Source organism: Pristiophorus japonicus, chromosome 17, assembly GCF_044704955.1.
Source record: "Pristiophorus japonicus isolate sPriJap1 chromosome 17, sPriJap1.hap1, whole genome shotgun sequence".
In the NCBI taxonomy this organism is placed as follows: Eukaryota; Metazoa; Chordata; class Chondrichthyes; family Pristiophoridae; genus Pristiophorus; species Pristiophorus japonicus.
The window spans coordinates 104,288,094-104,306,733 of record NC_091993.1 but is presented as its reverse complement, the minus strand read 5'-3'; the positions used below and the strand labels follow the sequence as shown (position 1 = coordinate 104,306,733).

General features: G+C 42.9%; 1 protein-coding gene across 1 annotated transcript in view; it reads left to right on the top strand.

Annotated features, from left to right (window-relative positions):
- Positions 1-237: 237 nt before the first annotated feature.
- LOC139228014 (LHFPL tetraspan subfamily member 5 protein-like) overlaps positions 238-18,640 on the top strand; it is a 169,670-nt gene continuing 151,267 nt past the window's right edge. The window contains exon 1 of the mRNA XM_070859166.1: positions 238-652. Coding sequence (XP_070715267.1) covers positions 238-652 — 415 coding nt within the window. The remainder of the gene's footprint in view (positions 653-18,640) is intronic.

Genomic DNA, 18,640 nt, shown 5'->3' with positions numbered 1-18,640 from the left:
GAGAACCAGCACTGGACCAAGGCAATTGGAGCTGGGACCGAGACACAACATATTCGAGAGGGCAGCATTTATTCTGTGTAGCGTTCAGAGCCAGCAGCCCGTTTCCATAGCAACATGACTCAAGAAAAAGCCAGCCAGAAAGCATCTTAGGTGACGAATATTATCCGCATCAAAAGAAATACCAAGAACAAAACACGAACTGATTAAGACTTTTTTGGAGGGGGGATATCTTTCAGAATGGGGGACAAAATGCTACCGGCCCAAGAGGCTGCTAAAATCTACCACACCAATTATGTGAGGAATTCCCGGGCAATAGGTGTCCTCTGGGCTATCTTCACTATTTGTTTTGCTATTATAACTGTGGTCATTTTTATTCAGCCCTATTGGATTGGGGACAGCATCAATACTCCCCAGGCTGGCTACTTCGGACTCTTTCACTACTGTATCGGGAACGGACTGACCAGGGAGTTGATCTGTAAAGGAAGTGCCCTGGATTTCGGCTCCATCCCCTCGGGAGCCTTCAAAACTGCCATGTTCTTCGTTGGTATCTCCATGCTTCTGATTATCGGCTGCCTCGTCTGCTTCAGCCTCTTTTTCTTTTGCAACTCGGCCACAGTGTACAAAGTCTGCGCCTGGATGCAACTGGCGTCAGGTAAGTTCCTCTACTCCCGGCGACCTTCCTCAGCTGGACTGCAATTCGGTGATGTCAACATTACGCCCGCGCGTTAACCCTCCTTTTAAATATATGTTTCTGCCTTTCCAGTTTTCCTAAAATCGTCTCTTTCTTTTGGGAGTTTACTGGTTTCCTCCGTCAACGCTGCCTGGGTGTTTCCAAAAGTGTCCTCCTCCGATCGCCCTTCATTTATTTCGTTACAAATTATAATTTATCTCCTAACAACTTTCCAACCATGACTGTCAGCATATGTTTCTGAAAGTTTCAGAGTTACCAATCTATGGCAGTAAGTTGCCTTGGCAGTAATCTATTCATGGAATTCGCAGAACGTGGATAACTATGAGTTACAAATGCCATCTAAACCCCTAGGTTAGGCTACAGCTTTAAAGTCACTGGAAATCTGTTATTTCGTCCTACTTTAGTTAAGCACCTAATTCGATTAAACGTTTAAGACTGACTGCCTGGCAGCTTGATTTATTTAATATATCATTAGATAATCCTTCAAACACCAGCAGTGTTGCTTCCTCAAAGGCCACGACTTCTCCACCGAATGTTATTACTGTTTTTTCCATGAAATTTGCATTCCAATAGAACTAATATTTAACAATTATCATGAACTCCTTTCGTAATCCTAATGACTTTTGAAATTCTAAACAACTAGTAACTGAGGCTACTGAAAATGTCTTTCGGGGAATTCACTGCACTGTCTAAATCTCAGGAACACACGTGTCTGAGGACATAAGCTTTGTTTTTAAAAAAGTATTCAAAGTATTCTGCCAGCTATTGTACTAGCGTTTGTCATCTCAAGCTAAGCATCCTTATTGGCTTTGTGTCGCTCAAAGACGTCCTGCATTGATTCATTAACCCCTGCCCCAGTAAATTACAAGTATACTCACTCACTGGAATTATTCTACAATTGTTTTACACTTGGTTGTATCAGAATTAAGTAAACCTGAGAGTTCCTGTCAAAAATATTTCCAGCGTGCCACAAGTGTACTTAAAGCAACAGCACATCACCCTATCCAACTGCCACCTGTTTCCTATGTGTTACTTAATTATATTTTGAGTAGAAAATGTACTTAGAGTGGAAATAACTAACTGGTCCACCACCCTGTTGAAGTATTCTCAATTTTTTTTAAACTGTACCGGAAAAATTTCAGAGTGTGGCAAGTTAGGGACTGTTTAACTTCTGTCTTCTACCTCTATACATTTACACCTGTGTGCGCACAGGTAAGGCATTTAGGTTTGGGTAAAACAAATTGAATCAAAGATGCAACAACTCGTACATTAGAATTATAAGAGGAATCAAATAGAATAGAATGGTATATGACCTAATATAAAATACTTCATTTGGGTAAATTGAAGAAAACATATTTTTGTTTGAAATTCTGCTTGTAAAATATCCATACTCATACAAAAAATGCATTGTGAAGTTTTACTATTCCATTCTTCAGCAAATCTAATTAATAATTGTCAAAAAAATAAGATTCAATGCTGCAATTATGGAGAGTTCGGGCATAGCAGACACTAGAGGGTAAATCCTGAGTGGGGCCTCACAAACAGTAAGCATCTGACCTCCACGCCCGATCCGATTTTCTGACCAGTGCTATGTTACCAGAATACAGAGCCTCATTTCCCACAATAAAATTTGCAACCCCAAATTTTATGTTGTTGGAGAAGGTTCTGCCCACAACATAATTCCCACCCATAAGAAGTGGGCACATGAGTATTCTGAAGCATTCCTCTTAAAGCAAGAAGGCAAGTTTGCAGTTAAAATATTTTTTGTAGTTTTAGTTTTCCTTTGCTGCACTTTTCTCAAGATATTAACTGAATTTGCTGGGAAGAACACAATTTTAGAACTTTGGTTTTTTGTTTCCTCATTAATACCTTTCATTATTCTTTCATACTGCTGGCTTTGACATTGAATCTTTGAAAGATGTGAGAATAGGTATTCCCGGGTTCTGAACATGCCACTATAATTGAGAGGAAGAAGGTAGCTCATGGAGAGCCAACACTTGTACGTGCAATAACCCTTAGTTATTTTTGCTACATTTATCACTTCCATGGGACCTGTACCTGTACATGTCAGAAGAGTTCTGTCTTCAATGCTTCTCAAAACAGGTTGCCCAGTGTTGCGCTATCTGCTGCACAATGATCTGTGCACAACATATACATCAAGAATGATTGTTCCCAAAGACTAATTTTCATGCTACTGCCTCCTTCTAAGCCAACCCAGGTGGTATCTGCCAGATCAGGCAGTCTGCCATGCACACATACTCGGGAAGTGACAGCTGTTTGGAAGTGGCAGCTATCCCAATGGAAATCAGGCTTCAACTGTACAGGACTCAGAGCTTCCACCAGACAGCAGGGTCCCCTCCGATGCAAAGAATCACACATAGTACTCATGTGGCCATCAGGGCTCACAATATAAACCACATAAACTTCATGGAGAAAAGAATTGCACTCAATGGTCAGGTGGCATCTGGCCACAGTAAAACCATCATGCATGTCAGCATCCATTAGCAGTGAGCAGCCACGATTGTGTAACAGTCAACAGTGCTCACATTTTCTGAAGGGGGAGAAACACTGAGTAGATGGCTCTTAAGAGGAACCAGGCCACCCTCTGCATCCATGACTGCTGACCCCAATGTGTCATCATCATCATAGGCAGTCCCTCGAAATCGAGGAAGACTTGCTTCCACTCGAAAAGTGAGTTCTTAGGTGACTGAACAGTCCAATACGGGAATTACGGCCTCTGTCGCAGGTGGGACAGACAGTCGTTGAAGGAAAAGGTGGGTGAGAAGATTGGTTTGCCGCACGCTCCTTCCACTGCCTGCGCTTGCTTTCTGCATGCTCTCAGCGACGAGACTCACGGTGCTCAGCACCAATGTGTACACCCCATTAAACAGCAGAGGAGCATCCTATCGTGACTACCGTTTTCTGTTCATTTTTGACTGCCACCTGCAACATCAACAAAAACGTGCTTTCAGCTTAGGCATAAACAAACAACATTGTAAAAGGATCATAATTGTGCACAATGCTTAAAATGGAGTCTTCAGCTGCCTTGGCCCCAATTTCTGGAACTCCCTCCCTAACCCTCTCCACCTCTCTTTCCTCCTTTAAGATGCTCCTTAAAACCTACCTCTTTCATCTGTCATAATTTCTTATGTGGTTCAGTGTCAAATTTATTTGTTTTGTCTTAAAACACTTCTGTGAAGCACTTTGGGACATTTTATTATGTTAAAGGTGCTATATAAATACAAGTTGTTGTTGTTGCGCCTCAAATTCAGTTTTTTTTTCTGTTCCTTTTTGACTGCCACCTGCAACATTAACAAAAACATGCCTTGCAGCTTAGGCATAAACAAACAGCATTGTAAAAGGATAATAGATAATTGTGCACAATGCATAAAATGGTACTTGCTGGAGGTTGCGGGTATTTCCAACTTCGGGTTGTGCCATACTTGATAAGAAATGTGTGTAAAGTGAGGAGCACACTTACCTTCATATTGCTCTTGGAACCAACACAATTCTTCCTCATTTATAGGCAGGGAAGGAGTGACTTGATAGATGATCTCTGTCCATATCGGAGTGAACATGGTATCTCCTTAATCAAAGGATTGGGAAATAAACACAGGAAGGATGGAGAAGGATGGTGAATTAAAGGGGGTGAAATCAAGGTCAAATCAGGTACAGAAGAGATATAAATAAAAAAAATATAAAATTTAAAATGTGACATTTTTTAAATCTCCCCCAAAAATTCAAAGGCTGCAGGAATGAGACTCCGCAATTGTAATAGTTAATTTTTGGAGCAAAAGAGTTTGATCGGCAGTCATTAACACTTATTATGTCATTAAAAGAGTAATTAGGTTTGTGGTGACTAGACCTAATTTCTGTGGTGAGTTTAATGGACAATTAATTAACAAGTATAGCAAGTTCACAGGCCTGCAAGACCATCAGCAGGCCGGGGCCATTGGAGGGAGCAGTGTGCAGCGGCATACCACTGCAGGGATCAGCACGTGCTGCTGCAGGAGGGCGACGGCTACGAAACCAGGTCGCTGATTGCATTGCGGGCAGGCCCAGCAGGAGGGGCGAAGGAGCAGCAGGAGTCCGTAGAGGGAAGTGACCGGGGCCCAGGAGAGGCGTGAATCTGGGGCCCAGAAGAGGCGAGGGCCCAGGGGCAGCTCGGGCCAACCCACGCTGCGATATGTGCGCGCTCGGTCTGTGCAGCAGAGCTGGTCTCCAGTTAGTCTTGGGTAATCCTTGCCACTGGACCAAGACCGAGCTCTGTCAAGCCCGTGTGGTGGCTGGTTTGCAACGGCCACCACACGTTAAAAAAATCCAAGCACAGGCTTCTTCCATCCTTCATGATGTAGTTCGGGATCTGGAATATTAGGTCTTTCATTGAAACACCTGTGAGCTCATCCCCTTTTGGCATGGAAGCAAGTCATCCTTGCTTCGAGGGACTGCCTATGATGATGATGATGATGATAGCAAGTTCCTAAAAATTTTGGGAGGCTAAGGGTGAGATGCCATTTCTGTAAAGCTAACAGCAGAGCATGTAACTCAGACAGCAACTTTTGGATATTCACATTTAACAACACATGCACTCCTTGCTTGAAGTTGCTGTACTATTTATCCATAAATAATGGTGAGCATCATTAGTCTTGCCATTATTTTGACAGCAAATTCTGGCCCAATATTAAACGGAAATCATTCTGGCACACTGCCTTTGGACCTGGCCTCTGTTCCTGGGGAGCAAGCATGTTATTATCCTGATGAAAGACTGCGTGAGCCTCTTCCAAGGAACTAATATCACTGTCCATCAGGCTGCGTTTCTACACTGCTGAAAGGAGTTACATTTTTTCAAGCATAGTTGTGAAGGTGAGATTCCAGTGAGAGTGTAAGATAGACAAGAACCTTGCAGGACACATCCTTCAGCCGTGCTAATTATCATGCCCGAGACACAACCCATCCCCATGATTTGCATGATGACCTCCTTAACTCGGGAGAGGACCTAAATGGAGACATTCCCTTCTCCAGTCCTCACCTCCTCTCTACTATTGCTCACAAGCTTGGCCCGCAAAAAAGGAGAGTGTTAGTGATAGCCTCATGGGAGGGTTTGAGAATATGCATGTCAAGGTGCTGATATGTGAAAGGTGGCAGATGTGTGAAGAGGTGAAGGCAGTGGTTGAGTGCGAGATGCAGAGTGTGGCATTAGGAGTGAAGGAGGTGGAGTGAAGTGTGCTGTAGTGAATGGAGGAGAGTTCTGGTAATCGGGAGAGGGAAGGGTTATGAGCGTTGGGGCTTCAGATAATGCAGGGTCATGCAGAGAATGATGAGGTAAGAGTTAGGAACCTTAACCTACCAATCTTGGTCAGGTAGTGAAACTTTTTCCTGCATTGTAACCATGTCCTGGGTGTGATTTTCCTGGTGCAGATATGCTTTGCCACCTGTGCCCACTGCTACCGAGCAGCTTGTCAACAGGCAGCTTCCTGCTGCCTGGTGGGAAGAGAATATCCCTCTCCTGCTTACCTCTTCCCTCAAGAGCTCCAATGCTGCATCCCAGAAGTTTCTCTTTGAAGTTTCTCCTTGGCTTCCCATTTTCAGAAGTTGTCTTCCAGTTGCCACAACAACAACAACAACTTATATTTATATAGCACCTTTAATATAGTGAAACATCCCTAGCCACTTCACAGGAGTATTATGAGATTTTTTTTTAAATTTGACTCGAACCACATAAGTAGAAATTATGCACATCCCCTTTAAGAGGAGCAGGCTGCCTTTAAATAGCTTCAGGAATCCCCGATATTCCTACCGCCCCATTAGGAGAGCTGACAATCATTAGCACTAGTGGCACTGGCAGCCCACCTATTTAATGATAATGCAGACCCCTGACCAATTTTGCCTCCTACATGAATGCATGTGAGTCAAGCTGACACCAAAAAATCCCTGAAAATTGGAACCTTCTTACTTCAAAAAGAAGAAATGCTCCTGACATTCTCCAGTAACATCAAATATGCACAGATCTTATTTTCACTACTAAATTAAGTTTTAACAAACCAATTTTAGATTTACCCACCAGGGAACCAAGTAGATGCAGCATAGTCTAAAACCTGCATACAATCTGATATTGAAGCTGGGGAGTCATTACTGGAACGCATAACTATAACAGCTACCATTTACATTTAGAGTGTTTTTATAAAGGCACTGTGGTTGAAAGCATCAGGCAATGCTCAGTATGCAAATACCACGCTGAATGCTAGCTGTCTGACTGCTAACTGTGTTCAGAAACTGGAGATTATAAGAACTTGGGCTTCTGTCTGCCATAAAAAGCCATAAATATAAAGAGAATTGACAAAATATATAAACGTAAAAAAGAAAAACATGTATATTTCTTAAATTATTTGAAGCAATGGAAGCTAAGATCCTTAAGCAGATTTTGAGATATGAATATATAAAAATGATAACTTACCTGATCGACTATGTTAATGAGATACAAAAGGTGCTCCTTACTGCCAACTCGTTGGTGAAAAAAATGGGGTAAAAATTGGTCTGGGCCCGTTTCAGGGCTTGGAATCAGTGCTGCACAGGCTGCACGAGCGAATCACACGCATTCATGTAGGAGGCAAAATTGGTAGCACTCTTGCATCTAAGGTGGAAGGTTGTGGATTCAAGCACCATTCAGGGCTTGAGCACATAGTCTCGGCTTACACTTCTGTGCAGTATTAAGGGAGTGTTGCGCTGTTGGCGGGGTCGTCTTTCAGATGGCAGGTTAAACCGAGGCCCCGTCTGCCACCAAGTGGATGTAATAAAAGATCCTCTGGCACTATTCGCAGAAGAGCAGAGAGTTTTCCCAGTTCCCTGGCCAACAGTCTCCGCTCAACAAACACCAAAAAAACAAATTAACTGGGCATTTATCTCATTGCTGTTTGTGGAACTTGCAATGTGAAAGTTGGTTGCTGTGTCTGCTTATATAACATTAGTTACACTTTAAAACAAATTCATTGACTTTGAAATGCTGAGGATTGTCCTGAAAATGTGAAAGACACTATAGGGCCCGAATTTGATGAAGGCCTCCACCCACCCAAGTGCCGTCCAAAGGACCGCCGATGGCCACCGAGGTCCCTGCCGGATCTTTGGGCGGGGTTTTCATCAGCAAGGTCCCTCGAAGGTCGGCAAAGCAGCGACGTACACCGCCAAACTGGGCGGGAGCTGGCGGGAGCGCTCATTCTCGGTGACAAATGCACTTGCTGCCCAAGTGCCGCCGAGGGTGGAGTTGGGCCCACGGAGGGTCGAACACCTAAAAAAAACATCCGACGACCTTCAGGGGACCCCATATAGGTAAGTCCCTGTAAAGAAATAAATAAAAAAAATGTCACTAACCTGTTTTCCCCCATCTCCACACTTACCGTTGAGGACAGAGCAGCCTCCACACAGCGGTCCACCGCCGTGCTGCTGCCGACTTCTACCGAATCCTGCCCGCATGAATATGGCATCTCGGCAGGCAGGAGTCCACTTACACGCATCGGCCATCAGCTGACGTCGGCGGGCGCTTCCCAGCAGCTCTCCCCCCCCACCCGTTCCAGGCCACGTCCAAAGTGGCACTGGGCGCTTCGAGCAGAGGAATGTTGACGGCAGTGGACGGTACATTCATCAATTTCGGCCCCAAAGTAGAAGTTCTACATCCAGAAAATGGAGAAGAGCTTATAGATTTGTATGTTTATATTATATATAATATTTAAGAAAAAGCTGCTGCTTTCTGAAGAAATAATGCACACCTTAAAGTGATTATCACAGATTATCCTTTACATGGCCCTGAATAGGCACATTTTTAAATAATTAGCTAGTTCTCTTTATTTATTAATTCACAATTTTGTTGGTTATTAAATATTTTCCATAGCTTTTGGTAGATGAATTGGACAAAAAATGTTTTTTTTTTAAAAGAACTCAACAGTTTATTCAGAAGGATTTCTTAAAAATTGCAGTATATAGTCAAAGAGAGCAGGTCCCAGCGTTAAACATCCATAGAGAGCCGGCATTGCCTTTAGATTTTTTAAAGCAAGTAAAATTTAAAAATAAATTTACTTTCCTTCTCAGTGAAACTCTTATCGCTTTTTTTGCACAGAAAATTGGGAAGGGAATAGGGGCAAGACGAAATACCAAGGAATGTGTAACGGACAGAGTGAAACCTTCATAATTAAGGCTTGTTAATTTATGGAAATTTATGGAAATATAGTAAATACAGAGTTTGTGAAAACGTTCGAAAACCAAATGGATAGATTCTTACTAAGAACATAAAAACATAAGAAATAGGAGCAGGAGTAGGCCATTTGGCCCTTCGAGCCTGCTCCGCCATTCAATAAGATCATGGCTGATCTGATCATGGACTCAGCTCCACTTCCCTGCCCGTTCCACATAATCCTTTATTCACTTATCACTCAAAAATCTGTCTATCTCTGCCTTAAATATATCCACAGCTCTCCGGGACATAGAATTCCAGATTTACAACCCTCTGCGAGAAGAAATTCCTCCTCATTTCAGTTTTAAATGGGTGACCCTTTATTCTAAAACTATGCCCCCAGTTCTAGATTGCCCCAACCTCCCTGCATCTACCTTGTCGAGCCCCCTCCTTATCTTAAATGTTTCAATAAGATCACCTCTCATTCATCTGAACTCCAATGATTACAGGCCCAACCTGCTCAACCTTTCTTCATAAGCGAACCCCTTCATCTCAGGAATCAACCGAGTGAACTTTCTCTGTACTGCCTCCAATGCAAGTATATCCCTCCTTACATAAGGAGACCAAAACTGTACGCAGTACTCTGGGAGTGGCCTCACCAATACCCTGTACAATTGAAGCAGGTGTTCTGTTTTTATACTCCACCCCCTTGCAATAAAGGCCAACATTCCATATGCCTTCCTGATTACTTGCTGTAGCTGCATACTAATGTTTAAGTGTTTCATGCACAAGGACTCCCAAGGTCCCTCTGACTGCAGTATTTTGTAATTTCTCTCCATTTAAATAATAATTTTTTTTTTTAATGTTCTGCCAAAGTGGATAACTTCACACTTTCCCACATTATAATCCAGCTGCCAAATTTTTGCCCACTCATTTAGCCTGTCTATATCCCCTTGCAGATTGTTTGTGTCCTCCTCACAACTTGCTTTCCCACCCATCTTTGTAACATCAGCAAACTTGGCTACATTACACGCGGTTCCTTCATCCAAATCATTAATATAGATTGTAAATAATTGAGGTCCCAGCTCCAATCCCTATGGCATGCCACTAGTTACTGTTTGCCAACTAGAAAATGACCCATTTATCCCAACTCTCTTTTTTCTGTTAGTTAGACAATCCTCTATCCATGCTAATATATTACTCCAACCCTGTTAACTTTCATCTTGTGCAGTAACCTTTTATGTGGCACCTTATTAAATGCCTTCTGGAAATCCAAATACACATCCACTGGTTCCCCCTTACCCACCCTGCTCATTACCTCCTCAAAGAATTCCAGCAAATTTGTCAAACATGATTTCCCTTTCATAAAACCATGCTGACTCTGCTTTACTAAATTATACTTTTCATAATGCCCTGCTACTCCTTCCTTAATAATGGACTCCAGCATTTTCCCAACGATAGATGTTAGGCTAACTGGTCTATAGTTTCCTGCTTTCTATCTGCCTCTTTTTTTAAATACGGGCGTTATATTTGCAGTTTTCCAATCCACTGGGACCTCTCCAGAATGTAGGGAATTTTGGTAGATTACAACTAATGCATCCACTATCTCTGCAGCCATTTCTTTTAAGACCCTAGGATGCAAGCCATCAAGTCCGGGGGATTTGTCCATCTTTAGTCCCATTATTTTACCAAGTACTTCTGCTTTATTGACAGTGATTGTTTTAAGTTGCGCCCTCCCTATAGCCCCTTGATTATGCATTATTGGAATGTTTTTAGTGTCTTCTACTGTGAAGACCGATACAAAATATTTGCTCAAAGTCTTTTCCATTTCCCTGTTCCCCTTTATTAATTCCCGAGTCTCGTCCTCTAAGGGACCAACATTTACTTTAGCCACTCTCTTCTTTTTTATGTACTTGTAGAAACTCTTACTGTCTGTTTTTATATTTCTTGCTAGTTTACGTTCATAATCTATCTTATTTCTATTATTTTTTAGTCATTCTTTGCTGGTTTGTAAAATTTTCCCACTCCTCTGGTCTCCCACTAATCTTGGCCACTTTGTATACCATTGTTTTCAATTTGATACCATCCTTTATTTCCTTAGTTAGCCACGGATGGTTATCCCTTCTGTTAAAGTTTTTCCTTCTCACTGGAATATATTTTTGTTGAGCATTATGAAATATCTCCTTAAATGTCCGTCACTGCTCATCAACCGTCTTACACTTTAATCTATTTTCCCAGTCCACTTTAGCCAACTCTGCCTTCATACCTTTGTAGTCTCCTTTATTTAAGCTTAGGACAGACACTGGTTTGAGATCCAACTCTCTTACCCTCCAACTGTATTTGAAATTCAACCATGCTATGGTCACTCTTTCCTGGAGGATCCTTTACTAGGAGATCATTTATTAATCCTGTCTCATTATACAGTACCAGATCTAAGATAGCCTGCTCCCTAGTTGGTTCCACAATGTACTGTTCAAGGAAACTATCCCAGATACACTCTATAAACTCTTCCTCAAGGCTATCTTGGCCAGTTTAATTTATCCAATCAATATGAAGATTAAAATCGCCCATGATTATTACCATTCCTTTTTTACTAGCCTCCATTATTTCTTGATTTATACTCTGTTCAATAGTGTAACTACTGTTAGGGGACCTATAGACTTTACCCACCAGTGACTTCTTCCCCTTATTATTCCTTATCTCCACCCAAACCGATTCTACAACTTGATCTTCTGAACCAATATTATTTCTCACCAATGCACTGATCTCATCCTTTATTAACAGAGCTACCTCCTTTTCCTTTCTGTCTATCCTTCCAAATTGTCAAATACCCCAGAATATTTAGTTCCCAGCCTTGGTCACCTTGCAACCATGTCTCTGTAATGGCTATCAGATCATACCCATTTATATCTATTTGTGCCATCAACTCATCTATTTTGTTACGAATGCTGCGTGCATTCTGATAAAGAGCTTTTAATTTTTTTTTAACCATTTTTCTATGCTTTGACCCCACTTTCTAATTTAACAAGGAGATATATGTTTGATGTCAGGTTAGAAAGAAGATAAAAATAGCTTGTGTTGAATCTGAACATGAGACTAAATGTTGGAAAAAAGCTAAATAACTCAAATGGACTTTCCATGATCCTGGCTATTTATGTTCTTACATAACAGGTACTAATGTGTAGTAATTTGAAGATGATACATTGTAAACTCTATGATACACATTTAAAATATACCAATAAAATATGGTAATCAAGTAAAAACATGACTGCAGCTAAAGAAACATTCCTTTCCATCTCATCCTCCTACTCAAATCAGAGCACAATATTAACTTTAATTAACAAAGCTTTAAAAAGAGCTTCCATTATTTCACAGCAATTAAAGCAACTTAAAGGTATTTAAGTATTGATTGTATTCATGCATTTTTAGTCATACTCTATCCCCTAATACTCATGTCCTTTTTCACTAAAATGAATGAAGACAGGTGTTTCACTCCTTTGTTGAACAGATGCTTTATACGGCACCTAATTATGCAATAACTGATTTGAGAGTACTTGATGCTGACACTGGGGGCCCAAAATAGAAAATGGTTTATATTACAGCCCTAATGTCCCTTCATCATCATAGGCAGTCCCTCGGGGTCGAGGACGACTTACTTCCACATTAAAAATGAGTTCTCAGGTGACTGATGAACTCGTTTTAAATGGTGGAAGATGCCTGTGCGTACTTCTTTTACTACACGGGCTTGACGGAGCACTGTCTTGGTCCAGTGGCAAGGGGATCCAAGATGACTGGAGACCAGGCTCCACTGCATGTGCCAATACATACACACAGACTCAAACATACTCCTACTGTCCTCCTTCCTTCCCACAGAACCTCTCTCTATGTGGAATTCATTGTATACAATGTGAGCCTCACGACCTCACAGCCTCGCTATTGGCTCGTGCTGCGACTTCCCTTGGTCTTGTCCACTCTGCTCCACCTCTGGGTTACGACCTCTCCACTCCTCCGTGCCTCATCCATCCTCTGCTCTCCGCTTCTGATCTCCGGACCTCGCCCGTCCCGACCTCCGGACCTCGCCAGTCCCGACCTCCAGACCTCGCCAGTCCCGATCTCCGGACCTCGCCCGTCTCGACCTCCAAACCTCGCCGGTCCCGATCTCCGGTTCTCGCCGGTCCCGATCTCCGGACCTTGTCCATCTTGACCTCCGGACCCCGCCGGTCCCGACCTCCGGACCTCGCCGGTCCCAACCTCCGGACCTCTGGACCTCGCCCGTCCTGACCTCCGGACCTCGCCCATCCCTACCTCCGGACCTCGCCGGTCCTGACCTCCGGACCTCGCCGGTCCCGATCTCCGGACCTCTGGACCTCGCCCGTCCTGACATCCGGACCTCGCCCATCCCTACCTCCGGACCTCGCCGGTCCTGACCTCTGGACCTTGCCGGTCCCGATCTCCGGACCTTGCCCATCTCGACCTCCAGACCTCGCCCGTCCTGACCTCCGGACCTCGCCCATCCCTATCTCCGGACCTCGCCGGTCCTGACCTCCGGATCTCGCCGGTCCCAATCTCCGGATCTCGTCGGTCCTGACCTCCAGACCTCGCTAGTCCCGACCTCTACTCCTCGCCGTCCCGACCTCTGCTCATTGCCCGTTCCGACCTCCGGACCTCTGGACCTCACCCGTCCTGACCTCGCCGGTCCTGACCTCCAGACCTCGCCGGTCCCGATCTCCGGACCTCGCCCGTCCTGACCTCCAGACCTCGCCGGTCCTGACCTCCAGACCTCGCCGGTCCTGATCTCTAGACCATGCCCGTCCTGACCTCCCGACCTCGCCGGTCCCGATCTCCGGATCTCGCCGGTCCTGACCTCCAGACCTCGCCGGTCCCGACCTCTGCTCCTCGCTGGTCCCGACCTCTGCTCCTCGCCCGTTCCGACCTCCGGACCTCTGGACCTCGCCCATCCTGACCTCCGGACCTCGCCGGCCCTGACCTCCGGACCTCGCCTGTTCTGACCTCCGGACCTCACCTGTCCCGACCTCCAGACCTCGCGGCCCCGACCTCCGCTCGTCATTGGTCCTGACCTCTGCTCCTCATCGCTTCCACCCTCCGCTCCACGGCACTTCTGATCTCTGCTCCTCGCCACATCTGTCCTCTGCTTCTCCTGCTCCTGGGTCCCAAACTCTCCACTCGGCTCCACCATGCTCCAAGCCTTGGTAGGGGACAATTGCTGTCCCACTGCTTTTATAAATACCTCTAGGTACAACATCATCATAATCAGTGATGTCAAATGCATAACAATGGCTGCCATATTTGGGCATCCCTTCAGTGTTATATAATGTCCTGCAGTCACAAATAAACAGCATGCGTGCGGCGGCTCGGCATAGATATCAGTGCAGTCCAGGCCTGCAAGACTATCAGCAGGCCGGGGCCATTATAGCGAGCAGCGTGCGGCGGCATACCACTGCAGGGTGTAGCGCGTGCTGCTGCAGGAGTGCGACGGCTGATTGCAGCGCAGGCAGGTACAGCAGAAGCGACGAGGTCAGGACGAAGGAGGGGCAAAGTTCGTAGAGGGATGTGATCGGGGCCCAGGAGAGACGTGAGTTCAGGGCCCAGAAGAGCCGAGGGCCCAGGGGCAGCACGGGCCAGCCCACATTGCAATATGTGTACGCACTAGATCTGTGCAGCAGAGCTGGTCTCCAGTCATCTTGGTTAATCCTAGCTCTGTCAAGCCCGTGTAGTGGCTGGGGTGCAATGGTCACCACACGTTAAAAAAATCCATGCACAGGCACCCTTCAGAATGTAGTTCAGGATCCGGAATATCATTGAAAAGCCTGTGAACTCATCAGTTTTCAGCGTGGAAGCAAGTCATCCTCAACTGCCTATGATGATGATATAACATCCCTTATCTCAATAAGCACAAAGCTCTTAAAAAATAGTGTCCTTGATCTGACATGAACCTACATAAAATTTTACTTTGCTTTATTTGTTTAGAAAGATAAGGGCATTTGAGTGGTAATCTTATTCTCTGGGTTGGACAACCAATGTTCTACTTTAGCTGGCTGCAGTATGGTTATTCTCAGAATGTGTGTCCAGTACAAAACTGCCATTATACTACACTCGCGACTTTTTCTCCCTCTCTTATACTCTAATCACTCGGTTTGATATCTCTAACTTTATTCTCTACTTATCTGTTTGCCCCAAACGCTATTTCTCTCTTTGATCTGATATCTTTATTATATCCTCTCTTTCTGTCTCTTTTATCCCCTCGCTCCCATCTATTTTGATGTTGCTTTCTGATCACTACTTTGCTCAACCCAATTTCTCCTGACTGATTATCTGCCATACTACCTTTCCACAATCTGGCCTGTGGAGTTACTACCTTCCTGCACAATACGTCAGGAACTAATTCCTGCTTCAGGCATGGGTAAAAGATGCCTCTTGTTTTTCTTTACCCAATATGGCGGGCGGCGTGCCTCCGCTCGGAAGTGTGCGCACGCTTCCTGCCCACCATTTTATGGCCTTCGGAGTCCACATAGAGCCTGAAAAATGGACGCAATGCAGTCTAATTTAACCCTCAATGTCTTTCTCACACCAGTAAAGGTGAGAAAACTGGCAAGAAAAGAGTCAATCTAAACTTGAACATATGTTTATGCCATTCCAGAGGCAATATTTTTAGAGATAAAAGTAGGATTCATCCCAAAGATTGTGTAAAACAATTATCAATGCCCCAGTAAACTAATACAATCACAATATTTCAATCATGTAAACCCATTTGTTACTGTCATTAGAAGACTCATTTGTTTATACTTATACATGGGGCCCCGTTCTACTTTTGTCATGAAATAAGTCTAATTTAAGTCTATCTGTAGTCAGAGAATACAATTCAGACATACATGATAAATGGAAAGATGATATATTGTAATGTTAGCAATCGATAATTATTTACACAAGGATGTTGTGCCCTGATTCTATCTCCAATCTATAATTTATTGTTGTCGAATTGCTTATTGCGTCGAGCATTCAGCACTACTTGTGGTGGACAGGTATAGATATTTATAATGGCCTGTCTGTAGCATCTTTAACAATGTTTCAGACAATGTTGCATAAAGAACCTTGACATCTGATAAAATTGGATGTGACAAGACAGGAGCTTTGAAGGTGATCTGTATTTCTGACTGACAACACTCCAACACGGCAAATGAGTAGCCACTAGTACCTTGTAGATTGAAAACCTACAGTAGGAAATGTCAATTTCAGCGAAGTGCTTTAAATTCTTCCGATAAGTTATCTGATTTCTTGATAAAACTAATCACCTAGATGCGGTTAGTCTTTACAAAACTGTTGCACCGTTCTAATCTCGTTCAATTTTTGTGATTTATATCCCCCTATTAACAGAATGGAATTGTTGTTGTAACACAATACATTAGTTCATTTTCTTTATGTCATCTCCTGTCAGAGTCAAACCTTTTCTTGCATGTCACTTCTCTGAAGGTGCTATTTAGACAGCATGTAGCAGATGTGCATTGATAACACCATGTTATAGCAGGTATTTCACAAATGGATAAAACCAATAACTTACAGGTAGCAAGTCCCAAGAATAAAAGTGCCACTTGAGAAAGAAAAGAAAGGCCTGCACTTCTATAGCACCTTATCAGGTCTCTCAAAAATGTATAAACAAGTTTCACGTACAGTTAATTACTTTCACAGGCAATGTCTGTTGTTGCGTAGGCAAAAGCAGCAGCCATTTTGCTGACAGCAAGACCTGACAACAAGCAATGAAATGAATGACTAGTTAATCTGTTTCAGGGTGGAGAAGCGGGCAAAATTTGATTCCAAAGAAACCAGTCTCCTCTCAGCAATGAGATGTCTTTTTATTTATGACCATATTTAAGGCTTCAAAAAAATATATTGTTTGTTTTCGAGGCTCACAGAAAAGCCATGCTTAAACATAGCTGATTGCGACTGTTAAATTAGTTGAGCGGTTGTGAGAAGCTTGTCACAAGCTAACAATGGTTGATGATTTGAAAATGACAGCAGATACAGCAAAATGAACACTAGTGATGACAGTTCCCCCTGACAGCTGGACTGTAAAGATTAAGTAATAATAGGAGCATGCATGATGGTTGGCAATTTCAATATACTAGATTAGATAGAAGAGCATGTGCACTTGTTTTGTCACTATCATAGAAAGAAAGAAACATAGAAAGTAGGTGCAGGAGTAGGCCATTTGGCCCTTCGAGCTGGCACCACCAATCAATATGATCATGACATCATGCAACTTCAGTACCCCATTCCTGCTTTCTTATGCCTTTTTGATAGGTTTGCAATGAGTTACTGAAATATTCAACAAATTCTTTTAGTGATGTTTAGGTCACATAGAATTATACAGAACAACCCAAGTTGCATAAGATAGTGATAAGTCTTTTTGACAGCACATGCAGTTTTACAGAACAAATACAATGCTCAGCTACTATTTTATGCTGATTCTTTTTTTCTTGCTTGAAAGCGAGAAAATAGATAATGCTAATAATTCAGAGGCACAATGTATTTTTACGGTAACCTTAAACTACTATGAAGCAATTATTTTAAGATCACTACAACAACAACTTGTATTTATATAGTGCCTTTAATATATTAAAACATCCCAAGGCACTTCACAGGAGCGTTACAAAACAAAATTTGACATCGAGCAACATAAGGAGATATTAGGGCAGATGACTAAAAGCGTGGTCAAAGAGAAAGACTTGCATTTATATAGCACCTTTCATGACCACCGGATGTCTCAAAGTGCTTTACAGCCAATGAAGTACTTTTGAAGTGTTGCAATGAGGTAAGTTTCAAGGAGCATGAGGAAAAAGAGGTAGAGAGGTGGAGCGGTTTGGGGAGGGAATTCCAGAGCTTAGGGCCTTGGCAGGTGAAGACACAGTCATCAATGGTTGAGCGATTGAAATCGGGGATGCTCAAAAGGGCAGAATTAGAGGAGCGCAGACTACAGCCTGACTTTATTTATTTGCCTGTATCTAGCTACACCCAGAGAAAACAAGCTTTCATTTCTAGACTAAAATTTAATTCCAACTATACTTGAATGTCAAAAGCTTCCAACAGGGTTATTATTGCACAATAGAAGTAAGCTTGGTAGCTGTAATTAACCCTAAAACCTAAGATCACATAATCTTCAATATTTATTGTATTTTATGCATTATGAATGAATCTGGCATTCATCCTGTTTGGATACTGTAGCTTCTTGTTTGTTCTTAGTTATAAATTATTTCTTGCTGTATTATTTCCTGTACAGTAGAAGAGTCTTTTATGCAATAATATTAATGGAGATGTTATTATCTCTAGTGACCTAATCAGACACCTCAGTGAGCAATCGTTGTTTAATAAATGTAGCTAAATATATTAAGCAAATACAATTTGAATGCAATTTTCTTCTTGGTCAATTATAGCATTGGTCTCCGAGCGTGTTGCTTGTACGTCTGGTACCCATGGACAAGATGAAAATTCAAATGAATCACATGTAAACGATACATGGAGATGCTGTAGATAAGTACCAGAAAGGTTTAGCAGTATAATATAAACTGCACATCAAAAAGATGGATACCACGGCCCAAATCCTTCCAGCTAGAGAGTAAGCCAGGGAACTCTGACTGTTCTAATTGTTTAGAATTCCTTACCTTAGGTTGATAACCAGCAGGCAAAGTATAATCCATATCTCTGTCTGAGCATTACATAACAACAACAAATTTAAATTGTCCCTGTTAACTGTATGGTTAAAAAAATACGATTGA